Source organism: Oncorhynchus mykiss, chromosome 12, assembly GCF_013265735.2.
Source record: "Oncorhynchus mykiss isolate Arlee chromosome 12, USDA_OmykA_1.1, whole genome shotgun sequence".
NCBI classification, from domain to species: Eukaryota; Metazoa; Chordata; class Actinopteri; order Salmoniformes; family Salmonidae; genus Oncorhynchus; species Oncorhynchus mykiss.
Genome location: NC_048576.1, coordinates 47,654,873 through 47,680,267, shown reverse-complemented (window position 1 = coordinate 47,680,267; position 25,395 = coordinate 47,654,873). Strand labels below are relative to the sequence as shown.

The window sequence follows — 25,395 nt, the reverse complement described above, 5'->3', positions numbered from 1 at the left end:
CTCAACACAATTGAGATGGTTTGGGATGAGTTTGACCGCAGAGTGAAGGAAAAACAGCCAACAAGTGCTCAGCATGTGGGAACTCCTTCATGACTGTTGGTAAAGCATTCCAGGTGAAGCTGGTTGAGAGAATGCCAAGAATGTGCAGAGCTGTCAAGGCAATGAGTGGCTGCTTTGAAGAATCTAAAATAAAACCTATATTTTGATTTGTTTAACACTTTTTTTGGTTACTACATGATTTCATGTGTTATTTCACAGTTTTGATGTCATCACTATTATTCTACAATGTAGAAAATAGTAAAAATAAAGAAAAACCCTTGAATGTAGTCTGTCCAAACTTTTGACTGGTACTGTATGTAAAAGGGAGTCTTGGAAAATGTTTTCTGTGTTTTAAGCGATCTGTCTTTTTCAGCCATCCTTTTTTTAAACAAATTCTTATTTACAATGACTGCCTAGGAACAGTTGGTTAGCTGCCTTGTTCAGGGGCATAACAACAGATTTTTACCTTGTCAGCTCGGGGATTCAATCTAGCAACCTTTTGGTTACTGGCCCAATGCTCTAACCACTAGGCTAACTGCCGCCCCATTTTTGAGGGGTGCAAAATCCATTTGTCACCGAAATATCGCTGGATTGCTATTCTTTCATACTATTGCTTTTGCCTGACGTTTTTTCCGTTACCGCTTTAACAATGTTGTGAAATTGGGAAAAGTTATATTTTAATGCAGTTGAAATGTTGACAAATTAGATGCGCTGAAATGAAAGCAACTTCCCGAAAACAAACATTCGGATTATAGTGATGTTATGTCTGATCTAGCTAGCAATGTAAAGTATGAATAGATAGGTGTAATCTAGAGCCAAGCGTGTTGATTTTTTTATCCAAGGGTATCCTGTTATTGACACACCTGTTGAATTATGCAAGAGAACGTGACAACAACAGTAATTCATGAGTTAGTCTAGACAGTGCAGGTAGGCCTAGACAGAACAAGTCTTTGGTGGTGGCAGCCCTGTTCCACCCCTTTGTTAATGTATTCTGTTAAATAAAGGTTACATATTTTATTTTTGAAATACAAATGTATTCATGTCTGCGAATACACTGTGTGTTTATGCAAAGGAGGCACATATAATTGTATTGGTTTTAACACAAAATATAAAAATAATGCCTGTTACCATTAGAAAATGTGCATATGAGTACATTCTAAGGAGAGAGAAAAAGTGACATTTGACAATAAATGTAATACCCGAGTTCCCATCCCTGAACTCCTCCAGTAAAAAATTGTATGCGCTATAATTTTGTGAATATCTGATGGATTTTAAAGATTTTTAGAGTTCGTAGAGTCTAAATCCATTACCCAGCTGTTGCATTTATTAGAATTTGTTTTTAAAACCTTTTACCAATTTTGATGACCTTTACTAGATTGAGGTGGAGTGTTAACCTGTTTGGGATAGGGGGCAGCATTTTCACTTTTGGATGTAATGCGTTCCCAGAGTAAACTGCCTCCTACTCAGTCCCAGATGCTAACATATGCATATACACGACAATGAAAGCAGTGGAGTTAGCAAGAGCATAAACAGATCTGGGACCGGGCTGGTACTGTCTCTCCTCTGTCACATGACTGTCCTGATATCCAGTACCCTAACACTGCTGTCTGTCCCTAAGTTACCCAGTACCCTAACACTGTGCCGCATGTCTTTATTAAGTACCCTAACCATGTGCCGTCTCTCCTCCCCCAGATGCCAGTGTTTCAGTGGAGGAGCCAAGTGAGCCTCGGCCTGACCCAGTTGCAGCAGCAGTGTTGGCAGTGGCCACCCCGGCACAGGCTGCTCCCTGCCGCCCTTTGGAGACCCACGCAGGTAACTGCAGCCTCGCCTTCCTTCTCCACCTCACGGCTGCACCAGGACAGCCCAGACCCGGCGCCAATGGGCCTACTACCGCCAACACGGTCTCTCCCTTTGTTAGGGAGCTAGATTACCAGCACACGTATGGAATCACTTTTCACAGATACTCCCTGCCTCCTTTCCCCCCCTCTCACACTTCCTACCCCACCCAGAGTCACTAGTACCCTCTTACACCCCACCTACTCTCTGCCAAACCTGTAACACACTAAGGAAGTAATACGCTGGCTGCTCTGGACACACACTGTCCATCAGTTTTTTATTTATTATTTTTTATTCCATTTTTTTATGGTATCGATTTAATTTGGCTATCATCTTTCGAAATCAGTCCTTTTTAAGAATGTTTTAATTTTAGAATCTGATGGATGGTGCGGAGATCTACTATCCATAAGCAATACCTCAGATTAAACACAGTTTTCACAGTAAAGCCTGTGTTCCCACAAAACATATTTAAAGAAAGATTGGTCAACAAATGACAACATTTTTGCAAACATCCAGATTAGAGGTCGACCGGTTATCATTTTTCAAAGCCGATACCGATTTATTGGAGGACCAAAAAAAAGCCGATACCGATTAATCGGCCGATTTTTAAAATAAAAATGTATTTGTAATTATGACAATTACAACAATACTGAATGAACACTTATTTTAACTTAATATAATACATCAATAAAATCAATTTAGCCTCAAATAAATAATGAAACACGTTGAATTTGGTTTAAATAATGCAAAAACAAAGTGTTGGAGAAGAAAGTAAAAGTGCAATATGTGCCATGTAAGAAAGCTAACGTTTAAGTTCCTTGCTCAGAACATGAGAACATATGAAAGCTGGTGGTTCCTTTTAACATGAGTCTTCAATATTCCCAGGTAAGAAGTTTTAGGTTGTAGTTATTATCAGAATTATAGGACTATTTCTCTATACGATTTGTATTTCATATACCTTTCACTATTTGATGTTCTTATAGGCACTTTTTAGTATTGCCAGTGTAACAGTATAGCTTCCGTCCCTCTCCTCGCTCCTACCTGGGCTCGAACCAGGAACACATCGACAACAGCCACCCTCGAAGCAGCATTACCCATCGCTCCACAAAAGCCGCGGCCCTTGCAGAGCAAGGGGAACAACTACTCCAAGTCTGAGCGTGTGACGTTTGAAATGCTATTAGCGTGCACCCCGCTAACTAGCGGATAGGCTTGAAGTCATAAACAGCGCAATGCTTGAAGCACAGAGAAGAGCTGCTGGCAAAACGCACAAAGGTGCTGTTTGAATGAATGCTTACGAGCCTGCTGGTGCCTACCATCGCTCAGTCAGACTGCTCTATCAAATCCTAGACTTAATTATAACATAATAACACACAGAAATACGAACCTTGGGTCATTTATATGGTCGAATCCGGAAACTATCATCTCGAAAACAAAACGTTTATTCTTTCAGTGAAATACGGTACCGTTCCGTATTTTATCTAACGGGTGGCATCCATCAGTCTAAATATTCCTGTTACATTGCACAACCTTCAATGTTATGTCATAATTACGTAAAATTCTGGCAAATTAGTTCGCAACGAGCCAGGCGGCCCAAACTGTTGCATATACCCTGACTCTGCGTGCAATGAACGCAAGAGAAGTGACACAATTTCACCTGGTTAATATTGCCTGCTAACCTGGATTTCTTTTAGCTAAATATGCAGGTTTAAAAATATATACTTCTCCGTATTGATTTTACGAAAGGCATTGATGTTTATGGTTCGGTACAGTCGTGCAACGATTGTGCTTTTTTTGCAAATGCGCTTTTGTTAAATTATCCCCCGTTTGGCAAAGTTGGCCTTCTTTGTTAGGAAGAAATAGTCTTCACACAGTTCGCAACGAGCCAGGCGGCCCAAACTGCTGCATATACCCTGACTCTGTTGCAAGAGAAGTGACACCATTTCCCTAGTTAAAAAATAAATTCATTTTAGCAGGCAATATTAACTAAATATGCAGGTTTAAAAATATATACCTGTGTATTGATTTTAAGAAAGGCCTTGATGGTTAGGTACACATTGGAGCAACGGCAGTCCTTTTTCGCGAATGCGCACCACATCGATTATATGCAACACAGGACACACTAGATAAACTAGTAATATCATCAACCATGTGTAGTTTTAACTAGTGATTATGATTGATTGTTTTTTATAAGATAATTTTAATGCTAGCTAGCAACTTACCTTGACTTCTTACTGCATTCGCGTAACAGGCAGGCTCCTCGTTGAGCAGGTGGTTAGAGCGTTGGACTAGTTAACTGTAAGAATGCAAGATTGAATCCCCGAGCTGACAAGGTAAAAATCTGTCGTTCTGCCCCTGAACAAGGCAGTTAACCCACCGTTCCTAGGTCGTCATTGAAAATTTGAATGTGTTCTTAACTTCTTGGCGCACCCTTCCCGTTAGCGGGATCATTTTCGTGAACATCCGCTGAATTGCAGAGCGCCAAATTCAAATTAAATTACTAAAAATGTTTCATTTTCGTGAAATCATAAGTCCAATATAGCAAAGCACAGCTTAGCTTGTTGTTAATCCACCTGGCGTGTCAGATTTCAAAAAAGCTTTACAGCAAAAGCTATCCAAGCGTTTGTTAGGGCATCTCTCTCATCAGTCAAAACATTACAAACAGCTAGCAGCAATGTAGATTGGTCACAAAAGTCAGAAAAGCAATAAAATGAATCACTTACCTTGGATGATCTTCGGATGTTTGCACTCACGAGACTCCCAGTTACACAAATGTTCCCTTTGTTCGATAAAGATGATTTTTTTATATCCAAAAACCTCCATTTGGTTGGCGCGTTTTTGTTCAGAAATCCACAGGCTCGTCCAGGTCATGACGGGCGGACGAAAATTCCAAATGGTATCCGTTAAGCTAGTAGAAACATGTCAAACGTTTTTTATAATCAATCCTCAGATTGTTTTTACAATAAATAATGGATAATATTTCAACCGGACCGTAGCTTTTTCAATAGGAGAGAGAGAGAAAATGTCTGCTCCAAGCTGTTGCGCATGCAAAACTCTGCTGGCACCCAGCCGATGTGATCGTTCTCGCTAATTTTCAGAATAAAAGGCTGAAACTATGTCTAAAGACTGTTCACACCATGTGGAAGCCATAGGGAAAGGAATCAGGTTGATATCCCTTTAAATGGAGTGAAGGCATGCAATGGAACAGGGAGGTTTCAAAATAAGAGGCAAGTCCTAGTTGGATTTTCCTCATGTTTTCACCTGCAATATCAGTTCTGTTATACTCACAGACAATATTTTGACAGTTTTGGAAACATTTGTGTTTTCTATCCTAATCTGACAATTATATGCTATTATATTCTAGTTTCATTTGGGTACGTTTTTCATCCAAACATCAAAATACTGCCCCCAACACTCAACAGGTTAACTGACTTGCCTAGTTAAATAAAGGTGTACAAAAACAACAAAAAATCGGCCAAATTGGTGTCCAATTAATACCGATTTCCGATTTGTTATGAAAACTTGAAATCGACCCTAATTAATCGGCCATTCCGATTAATCGGTCGACCTCTAATCCAGATCGGTTTCAGTTTCCTAATATAATAACTGCAATAGAAAACCTCTATTTATAAACAAATGTAATTTGAGAATTGACCAAAACTGGTTTATTTTGTCCAGTTTGTGAGTTTCACTGAAGATATGTTTTTAATTTGGACTCTGTCTCAGGTTTGACGGTACAGTTCATGCACCCTACACAAATTCTTGTCTCAACCCCGGCCAACAGCCCTGCAGCCCAACCCCCTACCCTAGTCACCCACGCCCTAGGCCTAAACATCCATCCCCAAGCCCTGATTTGTAGTCGAGTAGCACAAGGTAACTAAGGACACTTGAGTACACTACATTCTCTTTCTGAACCTCAATTCTAAGTTGTGCTATACTTGTGGAGCTATACTAGCCTGAGTGCCAGTCTGTTTGTGCTATCATGTCACTCGTTGTCATGTTTGGCTCATTATTTGAAAATTCATAGAGAAGAGGAAAGAAAAGTAATTGTACTCAAGTGTCCATGCTAACCTCTTGTCTAGATCCTTAGACATTTTGTTTGTTTTATTTGGTTGCTGTGATGTTATGTTCAAATTTTTTCTTTTCCAATGATGATCATGAAGGGAAAAAACATGGGTAAGTGCAGAAAAATATCATGCAATTTTTTTCAACATCATATTACCAGATTAACGAATTGTGTACAACAATATCTTTGCTTTATGATCAATGGTGAGACACAATGTCAGGTTTTTTTCTGAATCAAAATGTGGCATAGGTGGTGGGCGTGGCAGGGGTTGCGTTCAGCCTGTCTGCACGGTTGAATTTTAGAGGGAAATGTTTTTTTTGCATTTTTAAGGCAATTTCCTGCAATTCTCCATGGAGTTGAGAGGACATGTTGCAGTTTTAAAGCTAATTTCCTGAAATTCTATGCATGTTGAGATGTCTGTTACTTGAATTCTGTGAAGCAATTATTTGGGCTGCAATTTCTGAGGCTGGTAACTCTAATGCGCTTATCCTCTGCAGCAGAGGTAACTCTGGGTCTTCCTTTCCAGTGGCGTTCCTCATGAGAGCCAGTTTCATCATAGCTCTTGATGGTTTTTACGACTGCACTCAAAGAAACTTTCAAAGTTCTTGACATTTTCCGGATTGACTGTTCTTCATGTCTTCAAGTAATGCTGGACTGTCGTTTCTCTTTGCTTTTTGAGCTGTTCTTGTCATAAAATGGACTTGGACTTTTCCCAAATATGGCTATCTTCTGTATACCACCCCTACCTTGTCACAACACAATGCGCTCAAACACATTAAGAAGGAAATAAATTCCACAAATGGACTTTTAACAAAGCACACCTGTTAATTGAAATGCATTCCAGGCGACTCCCTCATGATGCTGGTTGAGAGAATGCCAAAAGTGTGCAAAGCTGTCATTAAGGCAAATGGCGGCTACTTTGAAGAATCTCAAATATAAAATATATTTAGATTTGTTTAACTCTTTTTTTTTTTTTTTTTTTACTACATGATTCCATATTTGTTTTTTCATAGTTTTGATGTCTTCCTTTTTATTCTACAATGTAGAAAATAGTGTAGATTATAAGGATAAACCTTTGAATGAATAGGCGTGTCCAAACTTTTGACTGGTACTGTGTGTATGTATGTATAAAATATTTTTTAATGTCATAGTAAATATTTTTTAATGTCATAGTAAATATTTATGTGTTTTTAGCAAATGTAAGCAACATTTATGTTTCGGTTGACCGGTCAGTCTGTATTTCTGAGGTTTGTATCTTTGAGGTTCTACTGTTGTTTGAGCTTTGTCATTTTTAAACAGTATATCTTGGCTTGACAAACAGTAGCATGAGTTGTAAGTACCAATGTGAAACCTTTTTAACTAGACTTGCCAACCCTGCTCACCTCTTTGCCATCTTCCTTTCAGCTGAAGCACTTTCATCTAAACCAGCTTCTCAAGGCCTCAGAAGATCTTCTGAAGGTAAAAATAGGATGGACAACCTGTCTCTAAGATATTTCAGCTGTATGCACTGTATTCTTACATTGGACAAGCCTAACAAATCCATTCCAATGATTGATTGTTAAAGGTGTAATCAGGGATTTTTCACTTTTGCACTTTTAAATTGATTCTGGATTAATATAATGTATAAATGCCTCATGAGTTTAGTTCAACTGTTTTATCACTTCAGGCCATTGTTGATTCAGACTGCAGTTTTAATGCATTGGAATCTGTTGTAACTTTTACATGTATCACATTCTTCTTCACTAATCAGGTCGTTTTCTACAGCTCTGAATAAAACACTCGTGAACATTTTTCTTCATTTGCTTTTTTTCCGGAAAGGAAATCTAGCTGAGGACATAGGTGAAATTATCCTCCAGCTTCGGAGGCAAGTGGAAAGCCTATTCAGCACTAAGTATGGTAAGCTGCCTAATACACTTACCTGCACACTCAATGTTCAGACTCTGGCCAAGCGAGAGCAACTGACTCGAGCAATAAATCATAAATTATAGACTTCATCAACCATTTCTACACAGCCTCATAATTTTCTATCCTTGTTAAGATGCCACAGAGAAAGCAATGATTCTCCCCCCAATTTTTTTTTAACAATCCTGGGAATAATTCCAGTTGGTGCTGTATATGAACTAATATACATGGGTGTCTAACTTGAACAATTATTTGTTAGTTTACAATTGTACAATTTATGCTCTGTGCATGTAAAAACCACTGCCGGAAAGCCCCGAACACAAGATTGTAATTTCTGACTCACACAGTGGAGGGATATATTGCTGGTAGACTCCTCTACATGGTTATATGGCACGCACCAAGTGGCACTTCACTTTTTAGTATGAGTAGCATTCCAGTTTAGCTCGCACTCAGCAGGCCATATATAAAACTCCCCTAGAGCTACAGAACGGACTAATTACCGCAACGCGCAGCCCCCACATATTCCATATTCCGTTCCTAAAATCTGCCATCAGTACAGTGTAGGGAATATCTTCGAGTAGCCCATAGATAGATGGTAGAATAAAATTCTGCTGCAGGTGATGCATCAACCCGCGCGGATCCATAAGACGAGCCATCCACACACACAGTTTCAGCCCCAGCCATAGCACTCTATACAGTAACCATGACCTCCGTAGCGGCCAAACCTACTCTTTCCCATAGTACAAGCCTATCTATAGTAGGACAGTACCAGCAGTTGGCTACCAACAGCTGGCAGACATGTTTACATTTGGTTAGTTTTATCAGTGTTATTTAGACGGAAGATGTGAACTACATGTGGTAGCTATATAGCTAGTAAATGTTAGCATAGAGGTAGAAAGCCATCTCTTTCACTTCCATGCTCACTGAAGCCTGTGATAATGCTCAGTCTGCTGATGCTGCTGGCTGTTTGAGATGCTTTAGAAGTCACGTTGATGGTAGGGACATTATTCACTTTGAGAAGCAAGTTCTTGCTGATGCCCTCCTTCCATTGTTGATAGCTGTGGAAGTTCCCAGGGATTAAATATGACACGCAGATTGACCATAGACACCCAATTCGCCCGCCTCATTTTCACCAATGTATCCCACTTTGTGACGCTGATCGAGGGGCGTTATGGGACTGTTTCTGAAGTTAGAGCTGACTTGGAGAAAACCTCAAACCCAACTTTAGGAAAACATTACAATATTATAACTGATTTAAGAATTTGTAATATGGGTATGTTTTCTTTTGGTTCTCTAAGCTATTATTATATGTGTTTCTGGCATTAAGAAGTAGGTGCTACACTACCTTTAAAAATGTCTTCGATTTTTATTTTATTTTTACGTATACTGTTGAAAAGCGATATCCCAAGTGTAAACACAGTAAAGTACAAACACTAAAGGGTAAACAAATATGTTTTGAGTTAGTCTGATCGGAATCTGTGATGTCATCAGCCTCCCCCTTGCTTGAGGAACAATAGAGGGAAAATAGAGAACAAAAGAGGAAAAGTCCACCCTCCCACTTGTGCTATGTCATGACTTACCTGGACCACCTATTGAGATGTGCCTAAATCTGGTGTTTAATGAGGTGAAAAGGAGCCTGGAGTGCCACTTTAAATATTGAACAGCATAGGGCTTTTGCATAAAATGAATCACCCATATTCCGCTCCATTTCCCATCCCCCTTTCTTTCTGTAGCCGAGGCCCTTGGACTACCTGAGTCTGCAAAGGTGCCCTACTCCAAGTTTCAGATGTACCCAGAGGAGCTGTGTGTCACAGGGCTCCCAGAGGGCATGACTTTCCGTAGGCCCAACTGTTTCGGAGCGGCCAAGCTGCGAAAGATCCTGGCTGTTGGCAGCCAGATCCACTTTGTTATCAAAAGGTCAGAGGCCATACATTGTCACGGGGGCAGGGTGCATCCCAATAATATCTCCTTTCTCCAGAAGTTTGCAGTTGTTCACATCCCTTCATTGATTTGAAAGGAAATGACTGGTATATGGAAACCCTCTAGCCCTACACCAATCTAATTATTTTGTGGGGAGTAGTGAACAAGTGCACACTTCAATAGGATTATTGGAACGCAACTAAGGTCTTGGTCGCATTCCAGGCTGATTACATTGCAGATGTTGCATCATCGACTGCCCAGTCGGGCATCAGACTGCTATATCATATGATGTGGTTAACTGATGTGTGAAACACTTATCCAGGTGTTGTGAGATATAGAAGACACCTGCAATGTAGTCAGCCTGGAACACAATCCTTGTTTGTATATTATTATTATTGTTGTATGAAGAGGATATAGGTAAAACGTTGTATAAGTTGGTGCAGGAATTAAACACAAAAGCATTATTTGTGTGCAAGCTTCTCTTTATGAAGTTCTAACCATGTTTTGTTGTGGTATACTATCCAGGCCAGAACTGTTAACAGATCTTGTCAAGCTAGAACCGCCTCCACTCCCAGCCTGTGATTCAGGTGACTACATCTTCATCCTAAATGCCAGCTGATTTAATGATTGTATCACAGTTGATTTGAACAATTTTAACATTCAAAAACACAAAGTAAGTTTACAAACTAGATTAAACATCCCCACTGAATATAATGGCCAATATCTCAATAGTTTGAAATAAATTATAATTTTGGTTCAATGTCAATTCATTACTGAATTGATTGAGTGAAAAATGGGCCCATTTTTTTAAAGCAACTATTATTCTACACATGATCAGTTCAAAATGTTGAGCCCATAAATTAGAATTAACTCTGTAATTAATTAAAATGAGCTGGTAATTACACATTTAAGGCAGTGGTTTGGATCCATATTTCCAAATAGGTCTGGTGAACTGGTTGTATTCACTGCAAGTTTAGACTTTTTTTCCACAGACCTGGACTCCAAAGATGCTTTGTCAGAAGACGTAGGGGCTGCAATGCAGAGACCAAGCTTCCCAGGTGATGAGACGACCAAATACTTGATTCAATATCGGTACATTAATTTACCCTCCTATACTTTGAGTAATACATAGTGGATATCATTTGGAGCCTGGTTGGGATTGTTTTTTTCCTCTTGTTTGTTCACTTTTTCTCTAAAATGAGAAGCACTATTTATACGCTGCAAAGGTGTATATGAAATAAATTAAACAACTACTCCATTCATCTGATGTTGTCATATGGTTCTGTTGACAGATAGCTTAGAGGCTAAGCTGTCTAGGATCGACCTGGCCAACACCTTGAGAGAGCAGGTCCAGGACCTATTCAACCGGAAGTATGGGGAGGCACTTGGCATCAAATACCCCGTCCAAGTGCCTTACAAGAGGATCAAGAGCAACCCGGGCTCGGTGATCATCGAGGGCCTTCCCCCTGGCATCCCCTTCAGGAAACCCTGTACATTTGGCTCGCAGAACCTGGAGAGGATCCTGGCAGTTGCAGACAAGATCTGCTTCACCATCACCAGGTGGGTAGTTCTCCTTCACGTTTTCATGGGGTTGTGGAAATAAGACATATGGCAGGGATGTTCAGCTACTGGCCCTTGGGATAAACTATTGCTACTTTTCTTTTCTCCCTGGTAGTTGGTTGGTTGATGTTAAGATTCCATCTTTGTTTATCTCTTGCAGACCTTTCCAAGGACTCATCCCTAAACCAGGTAACTCTCCATATATTTTATGAAGCAGATTAGAGGTCGACCGATTAATCGGAATGGCCGATTTAATTGGGGCCGATTTCATGTTTTCATAACAATCGGAAATCGGTATTTTTGGGCGCCGATTTAAAAATAAATGTATTTATTATTAATATTATTTTTTTTTTTTAATAACCTTATTTAACTAGGCAAGTCAGTTAAGAACACATTCTTATTTTCAATGACGGCCTAGGAATAGTGGGTAAAACCGCTTTTTTTAGGGGCAGTAGGACAGATTTTCACCTTGTCAGCTCGGGGGATCCAATCTTGCAATCTTAGTTAACTCGTCCAACGCAATAACAACCTGCCTCTCTCTCGTTGCACTCCACAAGGAGACTGCCTGTTACGCGAATGCAGTAAGCCAAGGTAAGTTGCTAGCTAGCATTAAACTTATATTATAAAAAACAATCAATCATAATCACTAGTTAACTACACATGGTTGATGCTAGATAATATCTAGTAATATCGTGTCCTGTGTTGCATATAATCTGACTGAGCGGTGTTATGCAGAAGCAGGCGCGTAAACATTCATTCAAACAGCACTTTCGTGTGTTTTGCCAGCAGCTCTTCGTTGTGCGTCAAGCATTTAGCTGTTTATGACTTCAAGCCTATCAACTCCCGAGCTGAGGCAGGTGTAACCGAAGTGAAATAGCTAGCTAGTTAGCGCGCGCTAATAGCGTTTCAAATGTCACTCGCTCTGAGCCTTCTAGTAGTTGTTCCTCTTGCTCTGCATGGGTAACGCTGCTTCGATGGTGGCTGTTGTCGTTGTGTTGCTGGTTCGAGCCCAGGGAGGAGCGAGGAGAGGGACTGAAGCTATACTGTTACACTGGCAATACTAAAGTGCCTATAAGAACATCCAATTGTCAAAGGTTAATGAAATACAAATGGTATAGAGGGAAATACTCGTATGTTTTCATGTTCTGTGCAAGGAACTGAAACGTTAGCTTTCTTACATAGCACATATTGCACTTTTACTTTCTTCTCCAACACTTTGTTTTTGCATTATTTAAACCAAATTGAACGTTTCATTATTTACTTGAGGCTAAATTGATTTTATTGATGTATTATATTAAGTTAAAATAAGTGTTCATTCAGTATTGTTGTAATTGTCATTATTACAAATAAATAAATACAAATCGGACGATTAATCGGTATCGGCTTTTTTGGTCCTCCAGTAATCGGTATCGGCCTCGAAAAATCATAGTCGGTCGACCTCTAAAACAGACATTCAATTCATATTTCTGAATTTTCAAATCAAATTTTATTGGTCACCTACCTACACATGATTAGCAGATGTTAATGCGAGTGTAGCGAAATGCTTGTGCTTCTAGTTCTGACCATGCTGTAATATCAAACAAGTAATCTAACAATTTCACAACTACCTTTTACACAGGTGTAAAGGAATGAATAAGTACATATAAATAATATGTACATATAAATATATGGATGAGCAATGGCCGAACGGCATAGGCAAGATGCAGTAGATAGTTTAGAGTACAGTATATACATATGAGATGAGTAATGTAGGGTATGTTAACATTATATAAAGTTGATTGTGTAAAGTGACAAGTGATACATTTATTACATCCAATTTTTTATTATTAAAGTGGCTAGAGATTTGAGTCAGTATGTTGGCAGCAGCCACTCAATGTTAGTGATGGCTATTTAACAGTCTGATGGCCTTGAGATAGAAGCTGTTTTTCAGTCTCTCGGTCCCAGCTTTGATGCACCTGTACTGACCTCGCCTTCTGGATGATAGCGGGGTGAACAGGCAGTGGCTCGGTTGGTTGTTGTCCTTGATGATCTTTTTGGCCTTCTTGTGACATTGGGTGGTGTAGGTGTCCTGGAGGGCAGGTAGTTTGCCCCCGATGATGCGCTGTGCAGACCTCACTGCCCTCTGGAGAGCCTTACGGTTGTGGGTGGAGCAGTTGCCTTACCAGGCGGTGATACCGCCCGACAGGATGCTCTCAATTGTGCATCTGTAAAAGTTTGAGTGTTTTTGGTGACAAGCCACATTTCTTCAGCCTCCTGAGGTTGAAGAGGCACTGTTGCACCTTCTTCACTGCGCTGTCTGTGTGGGTGGTCCATTTCAGTTTGTCCTTGATGTGTACGCCGAGGAACCACTACTGTCCTGTCGATGTGGATAGGGGGCTGCTCCCTCTGCTGTTTCCTGAAGTCCATGATCATCTCCTTTGTTTTGTTTACGTTGAGTGTGAGGTTATTTTCATGACACCACACTCCGAGGGCCCTCACCTCCTTCCTGTAGACCGTCTCGTCGTTATTGGTAATCAAGCCTACCACTGTAGTGTCGTCTGCAAACTTGATGATTTGAGTTGGAGGCGTGCATGGCCACGCAGTCATGGGTGAACAGGGAGTACAGGAGAGGGCTGAGAATGCACCCTTGTGGGGCCCCAGTGTTGAGGATCAACGGGGTGGAGATTTTGTTTCCTACCCTCACCACCTGGGGGCGTCCCGTCAGAAAGTCGAGTACCCAGTTGCACCCAGGGTCTCGCGCTTAATGATGAGTTTGGAGGATAATATGGTGTTAAATGCTGAGCTGTAGTCGATGAACAGCATTCTTACATAGGTATTCCTCTTGTCCAGATGGGTGAGGGCAGTGTGATTGCGTCGTCTGTGGACCTATTGGGGCGGTAAGCACATTTCCTAACAAGTGCATGACTTGTTAAGAAATGTCCCGTGTCAACTGTGAACTAATAGATAGTGTAGTAGTTATAAACACTAAGTGTACAAAGCATTAGGGACACATTCCTAATATTGAGTTGCATCTCCTTTTGCTTCACACAGGAAACTGTTGTGTAGAAAACCCATCAGTGTTGCAGTTCTTGACACACTCAAACCGGTGTGCCTGGCACCTATTACCATACCCAATTCAAAGGCACTTAAATATTTTGTCTTGGCCATTCACCCTCTGAATGGCGCACATACACAATCCATGTCTCAATTGTCTCAAGGCTTAAAAATCCTTCTTCCTCTACACTGATTTGAAGTGTATTTAACAAGTGACATCAATAAGGGATTATAGCTTTCACCTGGTCAGTCTATGTCAGGGAAAGAGCATGCGCAAGAATGTTTTGTACACTCGGTTGTATAATGACATTACATTTGTCTCCCTCTTAGCACCTCGTCGGATCACTTTATTGAAGAAGGCCTACGCCTCAATAAGCGGTGAGCATTATAGTTGTGTTGCATATTCATTTTGATGCAGTAAGAACACTTCATTTGAAACTGTCATGAATGCATGCACTAAATATGAGCATTCAGATACCCAGAGCAAGCAAAAACAAAGTAAACAGTGCACTTATCAGAGTCAACTGCATACATATATTTATTTTATTTTCCCACCAATTCTGTTTGACTCTCCTCCTGAAATGACAGATGAGGAAGAGGTCAACTGTATCGGTGAGAAAGTGATACTTCGCGAGCAAGTGAAAGAACTCTTCAACCAGAAATATGGTCAGTGTATATCCTTCATTCATACTGTATGCTTTATCTATACAAGCCTTAGTGAAAAATATTATTCTAACTTACATTTAAGTTTAATATTCACTTAGTCTCTCATGATAACCATGCATGACTTAGTGAAAATTCAACCTAAGTTGAAGTTAAGATCTGCCCAAAACTGACTGAAAAGATTCTTGTTAAGGTGATGCTTTGGGCCTGGACCACTCTGTCCTGGTCCCATACAAGCTGATCCGTGCCAGTCCCGAGTCTGTGGAGGTTAGTGGCCTTCCGGACGATATTCGCTTCAGAAATCCCAACACTTATGACTTAGTCCGCCTGGAAAAGATTCTTCAAGCCCGAGATGAGATCAACATCAACATCAAAAGCCAGCTACAGTGAGTGTCTGGAATTGTGATGATAGCGTCAATCTGAAGTTTGTGGAAATATCCCAGATTATGGATACAAAGTCTAAAATGTGAAAGAAGGACATGAAAGAACTGTACACGTTGAAATTATAGTAGAGACTCACTCTTAGGCAATGCCAGGCTCACCTCTGGTCATTTACAGAAATTAAATTCATATTTAATGAATTTTCTTTTCTACAGGCCTTTTGCAGAAATATGCACCCAAACATGTAACACAGGTAAGGATTGTTCTATAGTAACCTATTTTTTTAAATAAAAAGCAATGCAGTCTATAACGACATGTGCTTTAGCAGTATGTTCAAAATGTCATTATTGTTTTTGTGTTTTAAGAAGGGAAAGAGGTTTCTACCAATCGACGCAAACGCAAAAGAGTCCTGGAGAGCAGCCGGGTGTCCTTACCCTCCGAGTCAGGGGTATCAACCAATCAGATTCCAGTGATGGTACGTGGTAATAACAAAGCTATTATATAACAGTTTGTTGTATTTACGTGATCATTCTCAATCATTATCAAAAATACATGACTGAAATACTCTGATTTGATACTTTGATGCAGATTACATTATATTTATAAATGTATATTATATTTGTAGGTATTAAAGGCATTTGTGAAAGGCACTAATGGTTGTGTAATTGGACAGGAATTTGCTTCTGCAACAGCATAACTAGTCTCCCTCATGCTCACTCTAATGATCCTTCTATTGCTTTGTCTCTTTCTGCTTGTAGCAATGGCCCATGTACATGGTGGACTACAGTGGATTGAATGTGCAAGTCCATGGGAAGGTGAAATACTAGTAGAGGAAAAATATGCTATGCTACAGGAAGAGAATAGACATGAGAGGACTTTATCAAAGCTGTACTTATAACCACATCTCCAAGTTTCAGCTTTGCGCGTGTGCTGTTGCTTAAATACTCTTCTGACTGAAAATATAGGTTTGGATGTGTGTTTTGGAATGGTGGCGATTGCCAATATTAGGTGGCTTGGGTGGAAAGGTGAGGAGGAACTATAGAATCTGTGCATAATTTGTTGCAGGATGCTTTCTTTTATTTTGTCTTCCCCCACAAGTCCTGATGGGCTTTCTTGATACACCTATTTCAAAGGTGCTTAAAAAAAAACGCTATTCAAAAACCGACTGGGGTTATGTTATGGCACTAAGCTTATGGAACTCACAATTACTGAAGTACTCACCCTTTTAGATCATTTTTAACAGATCCAACATGGAGACTTTCGTTACGGGGTGTAACTACGGCACAAACGTATTGGATCAATCTGGTTTTACAACATTCAGATATTTGTATGATTATTTATTTATTTATTTTGAAGATGAAAAAAACAAACATGTGCAGGGATGTAAATTACAATGTTCAGTAATCTAAGTACTGAATCAAATGTCTCTACAACGCTAACTACTACTGTATGTAACTCAAAAAGTATATCAATTGAAATATGTTTGCCTTCAGGTGTGCGTACCGGTATTCTCCGTGGTAGGAATAACCCAAGGTGATAGCACTATATCTAAGAACAATTTTCACATTTTGTATAACTACATGCCTTTTCTTTTATCACAGTACTTGTACATGGAGTTGAGATTTCTCAACTCGGCTTTTCTTATGTTTGTTCCACATCTGCGCTAAGTTGAAATGTCTCATTAAGTCAACATGAATGTAACGTGTGTAAAAGAAAGAATGGTCTGTGTTATCCTGTAACGATTGTCTCTGGATTCACCAGTATTTATATGCTGTACCTTAATGCCATTTAGGCCTTTGAAATAAAATGTGTTGCCTTGCACTTTCATTGGACTGCAGTGACTTTGTGTGTGATGAATGCAAGTAAAATATATATATATATATATAATTCTAAAGAAAGTTTAAACCTACTACTTTTGTATTCGTATTGTGTCATTGACTGTCATGGTATCATTAGAGAAATTAAAAGTATATGATGGAGCTTTGAAAGGACAATTGACAGCTAAGTGCTTTTAACTACCTAAGAAATAGAATGAATAGAAAGGACATGGAAGCTCTTGGGTGCAATTTCTATTCTCATAGTTTCTACAGATTGTAAATTAAAGATAAAATAATTATTATATTATTGATTGATTGACTATGACTTTTCAAATCACCCAGTATTGCTGTCTGCAGCGTTAGTTCTAGGCAAATGTTGCAAAATGTCTGACAGGTATTGTGGTGCTAATTTTGAAATGTTCTATCAACCAATGCTGGATTGCCATGGTAATGTAGAATGTTCATTCAAAAGATGCTGATGTGGGCTATGCAATGGAATATATATTTTTTGTAATGTCAGTTGAGTTGACTCAACAATTCACAGCACATATTGAAAGGTACACGTCCTGCTTTAACTCTAGGTTGAAGACAATGGCATCACAATAATGCAGAGGTTCTACCACTCCGAATCAACTATAGGACCAGCTCAAGCGGTGTAGCTACGCTGCCTAAGCAGAAGGCAAGCTGTCTGAAGCATATAAGGTTGGTGAAACAAGAAAACCATCTCGCCAGCTAGCTAACGTCTTGGTTGAAGATTACAAGTTTAAGACAACAGGGTTCTAATATTCCATAACTCCTTGCAATCAATGGCGTTAGTCCCATGAATTTGCTTCCGCATGGAATTATTGCGTTGTGTTAACCTTGTATTTTTTTTTTTTTTTTTACCTAGGTTTCACTTCTTGGCATGGGTACACTCAAAATGTCTGCCAGTCCATCCATTATACCATAGATGCACACAGCGAGGCATGCACCCGAGGAGGGTACAGCCATAGCGTACTCCCGTTACTCACATGTTAAATTGCCAACTTAACTCATAACCCGACAACGGCTATTCTTTTTTTTATCAACAAACTATCATCTAAAAACACATTCTAAACGTACGTTTTTTTTGCATTAAAACCCTTGAGTCTAAGCGGCTAGGGGAATTGATTTAAGATGGTCATAACAAGTACCATTTAGCTATTTAATTTAGAGTTTTAGGACACGTTAAGGTATCAAAAAAAAAAGTATTGAAACGCATTGAATACAGCTTAACGATAGTAAAAAAAAGGGTCCGTCATGGTCTGGAGCAGTGTGTCAGCATCATCGGACTGAGTTTGTTGTCATTGCAGGCAATCTCAATGCTGTGCGTTACAGGGAAGACATCCTCCCTCATGTGGTATCCTTCCTGCAGGCTCATCCTGACATGACCCTCCAGCATGACAATGCCACCAGCCATACTGCTCGTTTTGTGCGTGATTTCCTGCAAGACAGGAGGTGTTCTGCCATGGCCAGCGAAGAGCCCGTATCTCAATCAAATTGAGCACGTCTGGGACCTGTTGGATCGGCGGGTGAGGGCTAGGGCCATTCCCCCCAGAAATGTCTGGGAACTTGCCTTGGTGGAAGAGTGGGGTAACATCTCACAGCAAGAACTGGCAATTCTGGTGCAGTCCATGTGGAGATGCACTGCAGTACTTAATGCAGCTGGTGGCCACACTAGATACTGACTGTTACTTTTGATTTTGACCCCTCCTTTGTTCAGGGACTCATTATTCCATTTCTGTTAGTCACATGTCTATGGAACTTATTCAGTATATGTCTGTTGTTGAATCTTATGTTCATTCAAATATACACATGTTAAGTTTGCTGAATATAAACGCAGTTGACAGTGAGAGGGCGTTTCTTTTTTTGCTGAGTTTATAAAACATTTTATATAAACATTTTTTTTAAATGGATTTAACCGCTTATTTTTGGCACTAAACTATCTCCATATACAGTATACATTTGTTTTTTTAAAACTGTTATGGGGGACCTAAAGACAAGTCCTTGTGAGGCTTGTAGGCATCCTAGAGCAAAACAGAGACTTGTTCACCTTTCCAAAAAGGGGTCATATTAGTGTGTAGCCCAAACTGTTTGTACGCTACAGACATAAATTGGCAGACAAGTCCCAAGATGCTTGTGGGGTTCATAGAGAAAAACAGAGGACACCATACTGTTCGTGAGTCTCGCCTTTCCATAGAAGGATCATAATAGTTAGGCCAAACCGTTCGGACGCTACAGACGACTTTGTGAGAATATCTCTAGCTTAAACTGACAGATTTTGATGGGGAGTTTTGTATTATGTGAATTAGTTTTCCGCGGGGGCACGGAAATTGATTCTAGGACTATTTAACAGATCGAGCTGTCGGCATGGATCAGCCAAAGAGCCGATTCCAACTGACTTTCTTCAACTACACTGAACAATACTATAAAGACATGCAACAATTTCAAAGATTTTACTGAGTTATAGTTCATATAAGGAAATCAATGCATTGGCCCTAATTTATGGATTTCTCATGACTGGGAATACAGATATGCATCTGTTGGTCACATACCTTAAAAAAAAAAAGAGGTAGGGGTGGGGATCAGAAAACCTGTCAGTATCTGGTGTGACCACCATTTGCGTCATGTAGCGCGACATTTCTTTCACATAGAGTAGATCAGGCTATTGATTGTGGCCTGTGGAATGGAGTGCATCCCAAACATGTCTGGTGAGTATGCAGGCCATGGAATAACTGGAACATTTTCAGCTTCCAGGGGCTATGCATTATCATGCTGAAACATGAGGCGATAGTGGAGGATGAATATGGCACGACAAGGGGCCTCAAGATCTCATTGCGGTATCTCTGTGCATTCAAATTGCCATTAATAAAATGCAACTGTGTTTGTTGTCCGTAACTTATTCCTGCCTATACCATAGCTCCACTGCCACCATGGGACATTCAATCCATTAACTCGCCCACACAATTGCCATCTGCCTGGTACAGTTGAAACCTGGTATCATCTGTGAAGAGCCCACTTCTCCAGTGTGCCTGTGGCCATATATGGGTTCCTGAGTGGCACTGCAACTCAGTGCTAGAGGAATCACTACAGACACCCTGGTTCAAATCCAGGCTGTATCACAACCGGCTGTGATTGGGAGTCCCATAGGGAGGTGCGCAATTGTCCCAGCGTCGTCTGGGTTTGGCCAGCGTAGGCCCTCATTGTAAATAAGAATTTGTTCTTAACTGACTTGGCTAGTTAAATAAAGGTTACATTTAAAAATATATATATATATTTTTTTTAATTCGAAGGTGAGCATTTGCCCACTGAAGTTGGTTATGACGCCAAACTGCAGTCAGGTCAAGACCCTGGGGAGGGTTACGAGGAAGCAGATGAGCTCTCAGACTGTCCCGTAGGTGAAGAAGCCGGATGTGGAGGTCCTGGGCTGGCGTGTTTACATGTGGTCTGCGGTTGTGAGGGTAGTTGGATGTACTGCCAAATTCTCTAAAACAACTTTGGAGGCAGTTTATGGTAGAGAAATTAACATTTAATTCTCTGGTGAACATTCCTGTAGTCAGCATGCCAATTGCACACTCCCTCAAAACTTGAGACATCTGTAGAGTTGCCTTTTATTGTCCACGGCACCTGTGTAATGATCATGCCGACTAATCAGCTTCTTGATATGCCACACCTGTCAGGTGGATGATCTTGGCAAAGCAGAAACGCTCACTAACAGAGATGTTCAAATTTGTTCACAAAATGTGAGAGAAATAAGCTTTTTTGTGTATATGTAAAATTTCTGGGATCTTTTATTTCAGCTCATGAAACCAACACTTAACATGTTGTTTATTTTTGTTCAGTATAGATAACTAACCCTGCTTTTAAGATGCACGAAAAGCTGTTACATACTGATTTGTTTGAACAATAGTAGGAGAAAAGGCCACTAAATTAAATTATATCAACTGCCCAAGGACCAGATTAGGCTAAACTCATGGTTAGGCTATTATGCCACGATGATGATGTAAAACTGTGGGCTCCGGTTACTGGACACATTTATGTGTTCGAACAACTTCATCACTTGTTTGTATCGAGCTAGCTATGTGTATTGCGCAAAGCTTGCAGTAAGGACTAGTGAGCTGTATCGGTCAAAATAACAGCTATAATTTTCCTCTGCATTTGGATATTTATGCAAAACTGCAGATTCCACCAAGTAGGTGTAGTTTTCGCCATAGGCTACTTTGGGCCATTTGGTAGGGTGTCTCCCCAGCTTTTCGGCCTCTGGCAAGTTGAAAGGACATAATATATATAGGCAAGCCAACAACAATCAACTTTTCTAAATACCTCGACATTTCCAAGGCAAGCAAAAACATGGAAGTAGTTACACAACATATCTAAGACTAGCGAATTAGATCTAGATTAATTTATCTTGATAGCCAGCTAACAGGCGAAAAAGCTAGAAGTAAACAAACGGTGACATAAGTATAACGCGACGGCTTTATACCTTCAGCGTTAGAAGGTCGGGTAACAAATTAGTGTCTGAATAAGTATCATGCAAATAATTTGTGGCAGCTGAAAATGTTTATTGAAACGACAAAAAAAGTGTCAGTAGTTCATTTAGGATGACGCCCAAGTTAGGCTAATTAACTTAATGGGAGTACAATACAGTACCCTGAGTACTTCTCATACAGAAACAGTAATTGGGGGCGTGGTCATGTAAAGCTATGCCTCGCCGTGTGTATCTATTATTGGGTTTGAATGGGGAAGGCCTTCTATTCATTCTATTTCTGTGGTTCAGACAGATTGGTGGCTAGCCAGTTTGGGTTGGTATGTAATGTATGATTAGCATAGATACATACATTTCCGAATCGAAGGATTCATTGCTTCGCCAAAATGTTTTTTATACGTTTGCTTGAACGTTTACCGCCTGACCTGGAATCAGTCGTATTGTAAAAATGAGGCATTTTAAGAATCCAAGCTAGATGGCTAGCTAGCTTTCCATCTTGTAAACTCAATATGCTTTGCTAGCGTAACGTTAGCCAATTTGCTAGCTAACCGTTAGCGGACTAATCGTGTAAACGTTAGTTATTTTGGTTTGCTAGCTAACGTTACATTTTATTGATGGGATAACGTTAGCTGGCAAGGTGTCCTGTAGTTTGTCCATCTGACTTCCTAAACCTATCTAACGTTAGTTTACCAGCCTCCGCTTTATTCCCTTAACTATCGTTTCGTTTACTGGATTTGACGTAACATTAGCTGGCACTGGCTAGTAGCTGCAAGATATGGCCACTGCCTCTAGCTCCTGTGTGGGGAGAAATGTGTCTAGAAATGGACCCTCTGTCTCGACCCCGACCTCGGGAGCACCTGGACAATCACAGCCTATGGTCGTTGTATGGGAATGGCAGGATGATCTTGGCGTCTGGCTACCGTACAGCGGCCAGGTGAGCGGCTACATAGAACAATGTTTCTCTTCTCCGCGGGGACACAGGAGTGGGGGTCCTGGCTCCACCAGTATCTGGCTCGGACAATCAGATCCCAGTTTGTCGCCTTATCTTATAGACATACCAAGCTTGAAGCAGTTCCGCCAAGATACAGGTAAGGAAATTAAGCCACTGCACTATGTATGCTTTACATTACAACTCAACTGAAGCCTTCGAGCTTTAGTTTTAATGCCCTAACTAGCGCAGCGCTATATAGCTAGCTGTTGTTGTGATCATGTGTTAGCCACCATAAGGCAAACATAATCGCATTGCTAAACTTGATAACAGCTATAGCGAAGAGTCAGCTACTTGTCTATTTCCCAGCGATGGCAACACTTTCTTTGGCTAACTAGTTGGCTGGCTAACTGTAACTGCAATGTCACAGATTATATTAGCCAGGGATATACACTACGTGACCAAAACTATGTGTACACTTAAATTACTCATCGAACATCTAATTCCAAAATCAAGTGCATTAATATGCATTTGGTCCCCCTTAGCTGCTATAACAGCCTCCACTCCTCAAATACAACTTTATTGGTCACATACACATGGTTAGCAGATGTTATTGTGAGTGAAATGCTTGTGCTTCTGGGAAGGCTTTCCACTAGATGTTGGATCATTGCGGGGACTTGCTTCCTTTCTGCCACGAACATTCGTGAGGTCGGGCACTGATGTCAGAGTATCAATTCATCCCAAAGGTGTTCGATGGGGTTGAGGTCAGGGCTTCCACATTGATCTCAACAAACCATTTCTATATGGACCTTGCTTTGTGCACGGAGGTATTGTCATGCCGAAACAGGAAAGGGCCTTCCCCAAACTCTTGCCACAATGTTGGAAGCACAGAATCATTTACAATGTCATTGTATGTTGTAACATTAAGATTTCCCTTCACTGGAACTAAGGGGCCTAGCGCTTCTTAATCAAAGCATTTACAGTTGACCGGGGCAGCTCTAGTAGGGCTGAAATTTGACGAACTGAGTTGTTGGAAAGGTGGCGTCCTATGACGGTGCCACGTTGAAAGTCACTGAGCTCTTCAGTAAGGCCATTCTACTGCCAATGTTTGTCTATGGAGATTGCATGACTGTGTGCTCAGTTTTATACACCTGTCAGCAACAGGTGTGGCTAAAATAGCAGAGTCCACTAATTTGAAGGGGTGTCCACATACTTTTGTGTATACATATATATTGTATATAAAATGGACAATCCATTTTAATGCAGACTAGATCTAAACATTAATAATTGAAAATGACAAATTACCCAATGGCTCATGATCATTTTCTGGTTAAAAAAGTGGGGGTGCAGATGCTCAGGTGTTAATGGATGTTCAGTGTACTTAGTTAACATCATGAACCACACTACTACTAGACTAAGACTATAATTAATAAATAGTTTGGCATTCACTGATGTCTATTGCATAATCTTCTGTGCAAAGCACTTTTGCCTCATGAGTACATTATTCATTCTGTGTTGTTCTTTTCTCTCTAGGGAAAACGCGGTCTGTACGCCGTCAGTTGTTTGCCCAGTCCTCAGGCTTGGGTAGCGGAGTATATTGGGAGTGGGTGAATGACGAAGGAGGATGGACTCCATACGAGACTCGCACTTCTATCCTACTAGAACACAGCTACCAGGCACGGCAGGCCACGGCGGACATTGTCTCACACGGCTATAACTACATAGTGGACCTCACGGCGCTGGCCCAGGTCAACAAGGCCACGGGCTACCGGCGACAGGTACGACGGCAGGGTAACCTCCCCTACCCACTGGCATCTGGTGCATCCGTCATACACTCGACCCCGGCCTGCTCCTGCCAGCAGTGTCTGAGCCACAGCAGCACTGGCCCCATGTCCAGCCGCTCGCGCCATTCCTTCTCGTCGGGGCAGCTGAGCCGGCCTAGCCTCCAGGTCCCTAGCAGGGCGACTGGAGCTCACCCCACCTCAGTGTACTCACCCTACCCCAGGAGGCCTCTTTCTGTGGGGGGAATGGCGTGGGGAGGCCCCTGGCCACTGGCACCCTCCGCTAGTCAACTCCCTGGAGCTCAACTGGCCTTGTCCACCAGTGCCAATGGCTTAAGGTGGGTCCTCAGGTCCATCTTATGGCCTTTTCAACCGGCTTTGTTGACATTGTTTGAAAAGTAATTGTCAACTCATTTAGGAGCTTATCCATTTAGACTAATAATCTTTGAGTTGAGTAAGGCATAGCCTACTGATAGAGGGTCTGATTGACATTTAGGCAGAGTTTACACAGGCAGCCCAATTCTGATCTTTTTCCCAATTATTGGCAAATTATCAGATCTGATTGCTCAAAAGACCAATTAGTGGCAAAAGATCAGAATTGGACTGTCTCTAAACACCGCCTTAGACCCAATTGATGTTTTGAACCAATTTATTTTCATGATCTATAATTTCATCTTGAGCTGAGTGACATATTGTTATGATTTGGGGTTAAACTGCAGTATGTCATAGAGTGCTGAATCTGAAAGATTCACAAACACTGTGCGAAAACACCAGGATAAGCTGTTTTGTTGACCTCCACTAAAGAGGAAGTGGTGTTACGCAGGATAGGAAACAAGATTTGTGACCCAAAGCTCTGCTTGGTCAATACGCCGCTGATGTTTTTAAAGGGTTACATTACATCAACTGCTGCGTGTCACACACACTTCCTCCCATTGTTGTCACCATGTGGTCCCTGGTTGTAGTAGGCC

At 40.8% G+C, this 25,395-nt stretch overlaps 2 protein-coding genes across 11 annotated transcripts in view; both read left to right on the top strand.

Annotated features, from left to right (window-relative positions):
• LOC110537701 (general transcription factor II-I repeat domain-containing protein 1) overlaps nt 1-17,224 on the top strand; it is a 48,333-nt gene extending 31,109 nt beyond the window's left edge. For 8 of the 9 annotated variants that reach the window (XM_021623945.2, XM_036937663.1, XM_021623944.2 and 5 more), the window contains 14 exons: nt 1,732-1,851; nt 7,343-7,396; nt 7,757-7,834; nt 9,574-9,757; nt 10,286-10,347; nt 10,738-10,818; nt 11,053-11,320; nt 11,481-11,509; nt 14,684-14,731; nt 14,942-15,019; nt 15,210-15,402; nt 15,613-15,650; nt 15,763-15,872; nt 16,156-17,224. In XM_021623945.2, coding sequence (XP_021479620.2) covers nt 1,732-1,851; nt 7,343-7,396; nt 7,757-7,834; nt 9,574-9,757; nt 10,286-10,347; nt 10,738-10,818; nt 11,053-11,320; nt 11,481-11,509; nt 14,684-14,731; nt 14,942-15,019; nt 15,210-15,402; nt 15,613-15,650; nt 15,763-15,872; nt 16,156-16,224 — 1,412 coding nt within the window. In that variant the 3' untranslated portion in view covers nt 16,225-17,224. The remainder of the gene's footprint in view (nt 1-1,731; nt 1,852-7,342; nt 7,397-7,756; nt 7,835-9,573; nt 9,758-10,285; nt 10,348-10,737; nt 10,819-11,052; nt 11,321-11,480; nt 11,510-14,683; nt 14,732-14,941; nt 15,020-15,209; nt 15,403-15,612; nt 15,651-15,762; nt 15,873-16,155) is intronic. The other variant, XM_021623942.2, reaches the window with a different exon arrangement.
• A 4,678-nt stretch (nt 17,225-21,902) lies between these two features.
• The window catches only part of LOC110537700 (probable E3 ubiquitin-protein ligase DTX2), a 31,710-nt gene continuing 28,217 nt past the window's right edge, over nt 21,903-25,395 (top strand). Inside the window, exons 1-2 of one of the 2 annotated variants that reach the window (XM_021623940.2) lie at nt 21,903-22,806; nt 24,180-24,765. In XM_021623940.2, the coding sequence (XP_021479615.2) occupies nt 22,494-22,806; nt 24,180-24,765 (899 nt within the window). In that variant the 5' untranslated portion in view covers nt 21,903-22,493. The remainder of the gene's footprint in view (nt 22,807-24,179; nt 24,766-25,395) is intronic. The other variant, XM_036937662.1, reaches the window with a different exon arrangement.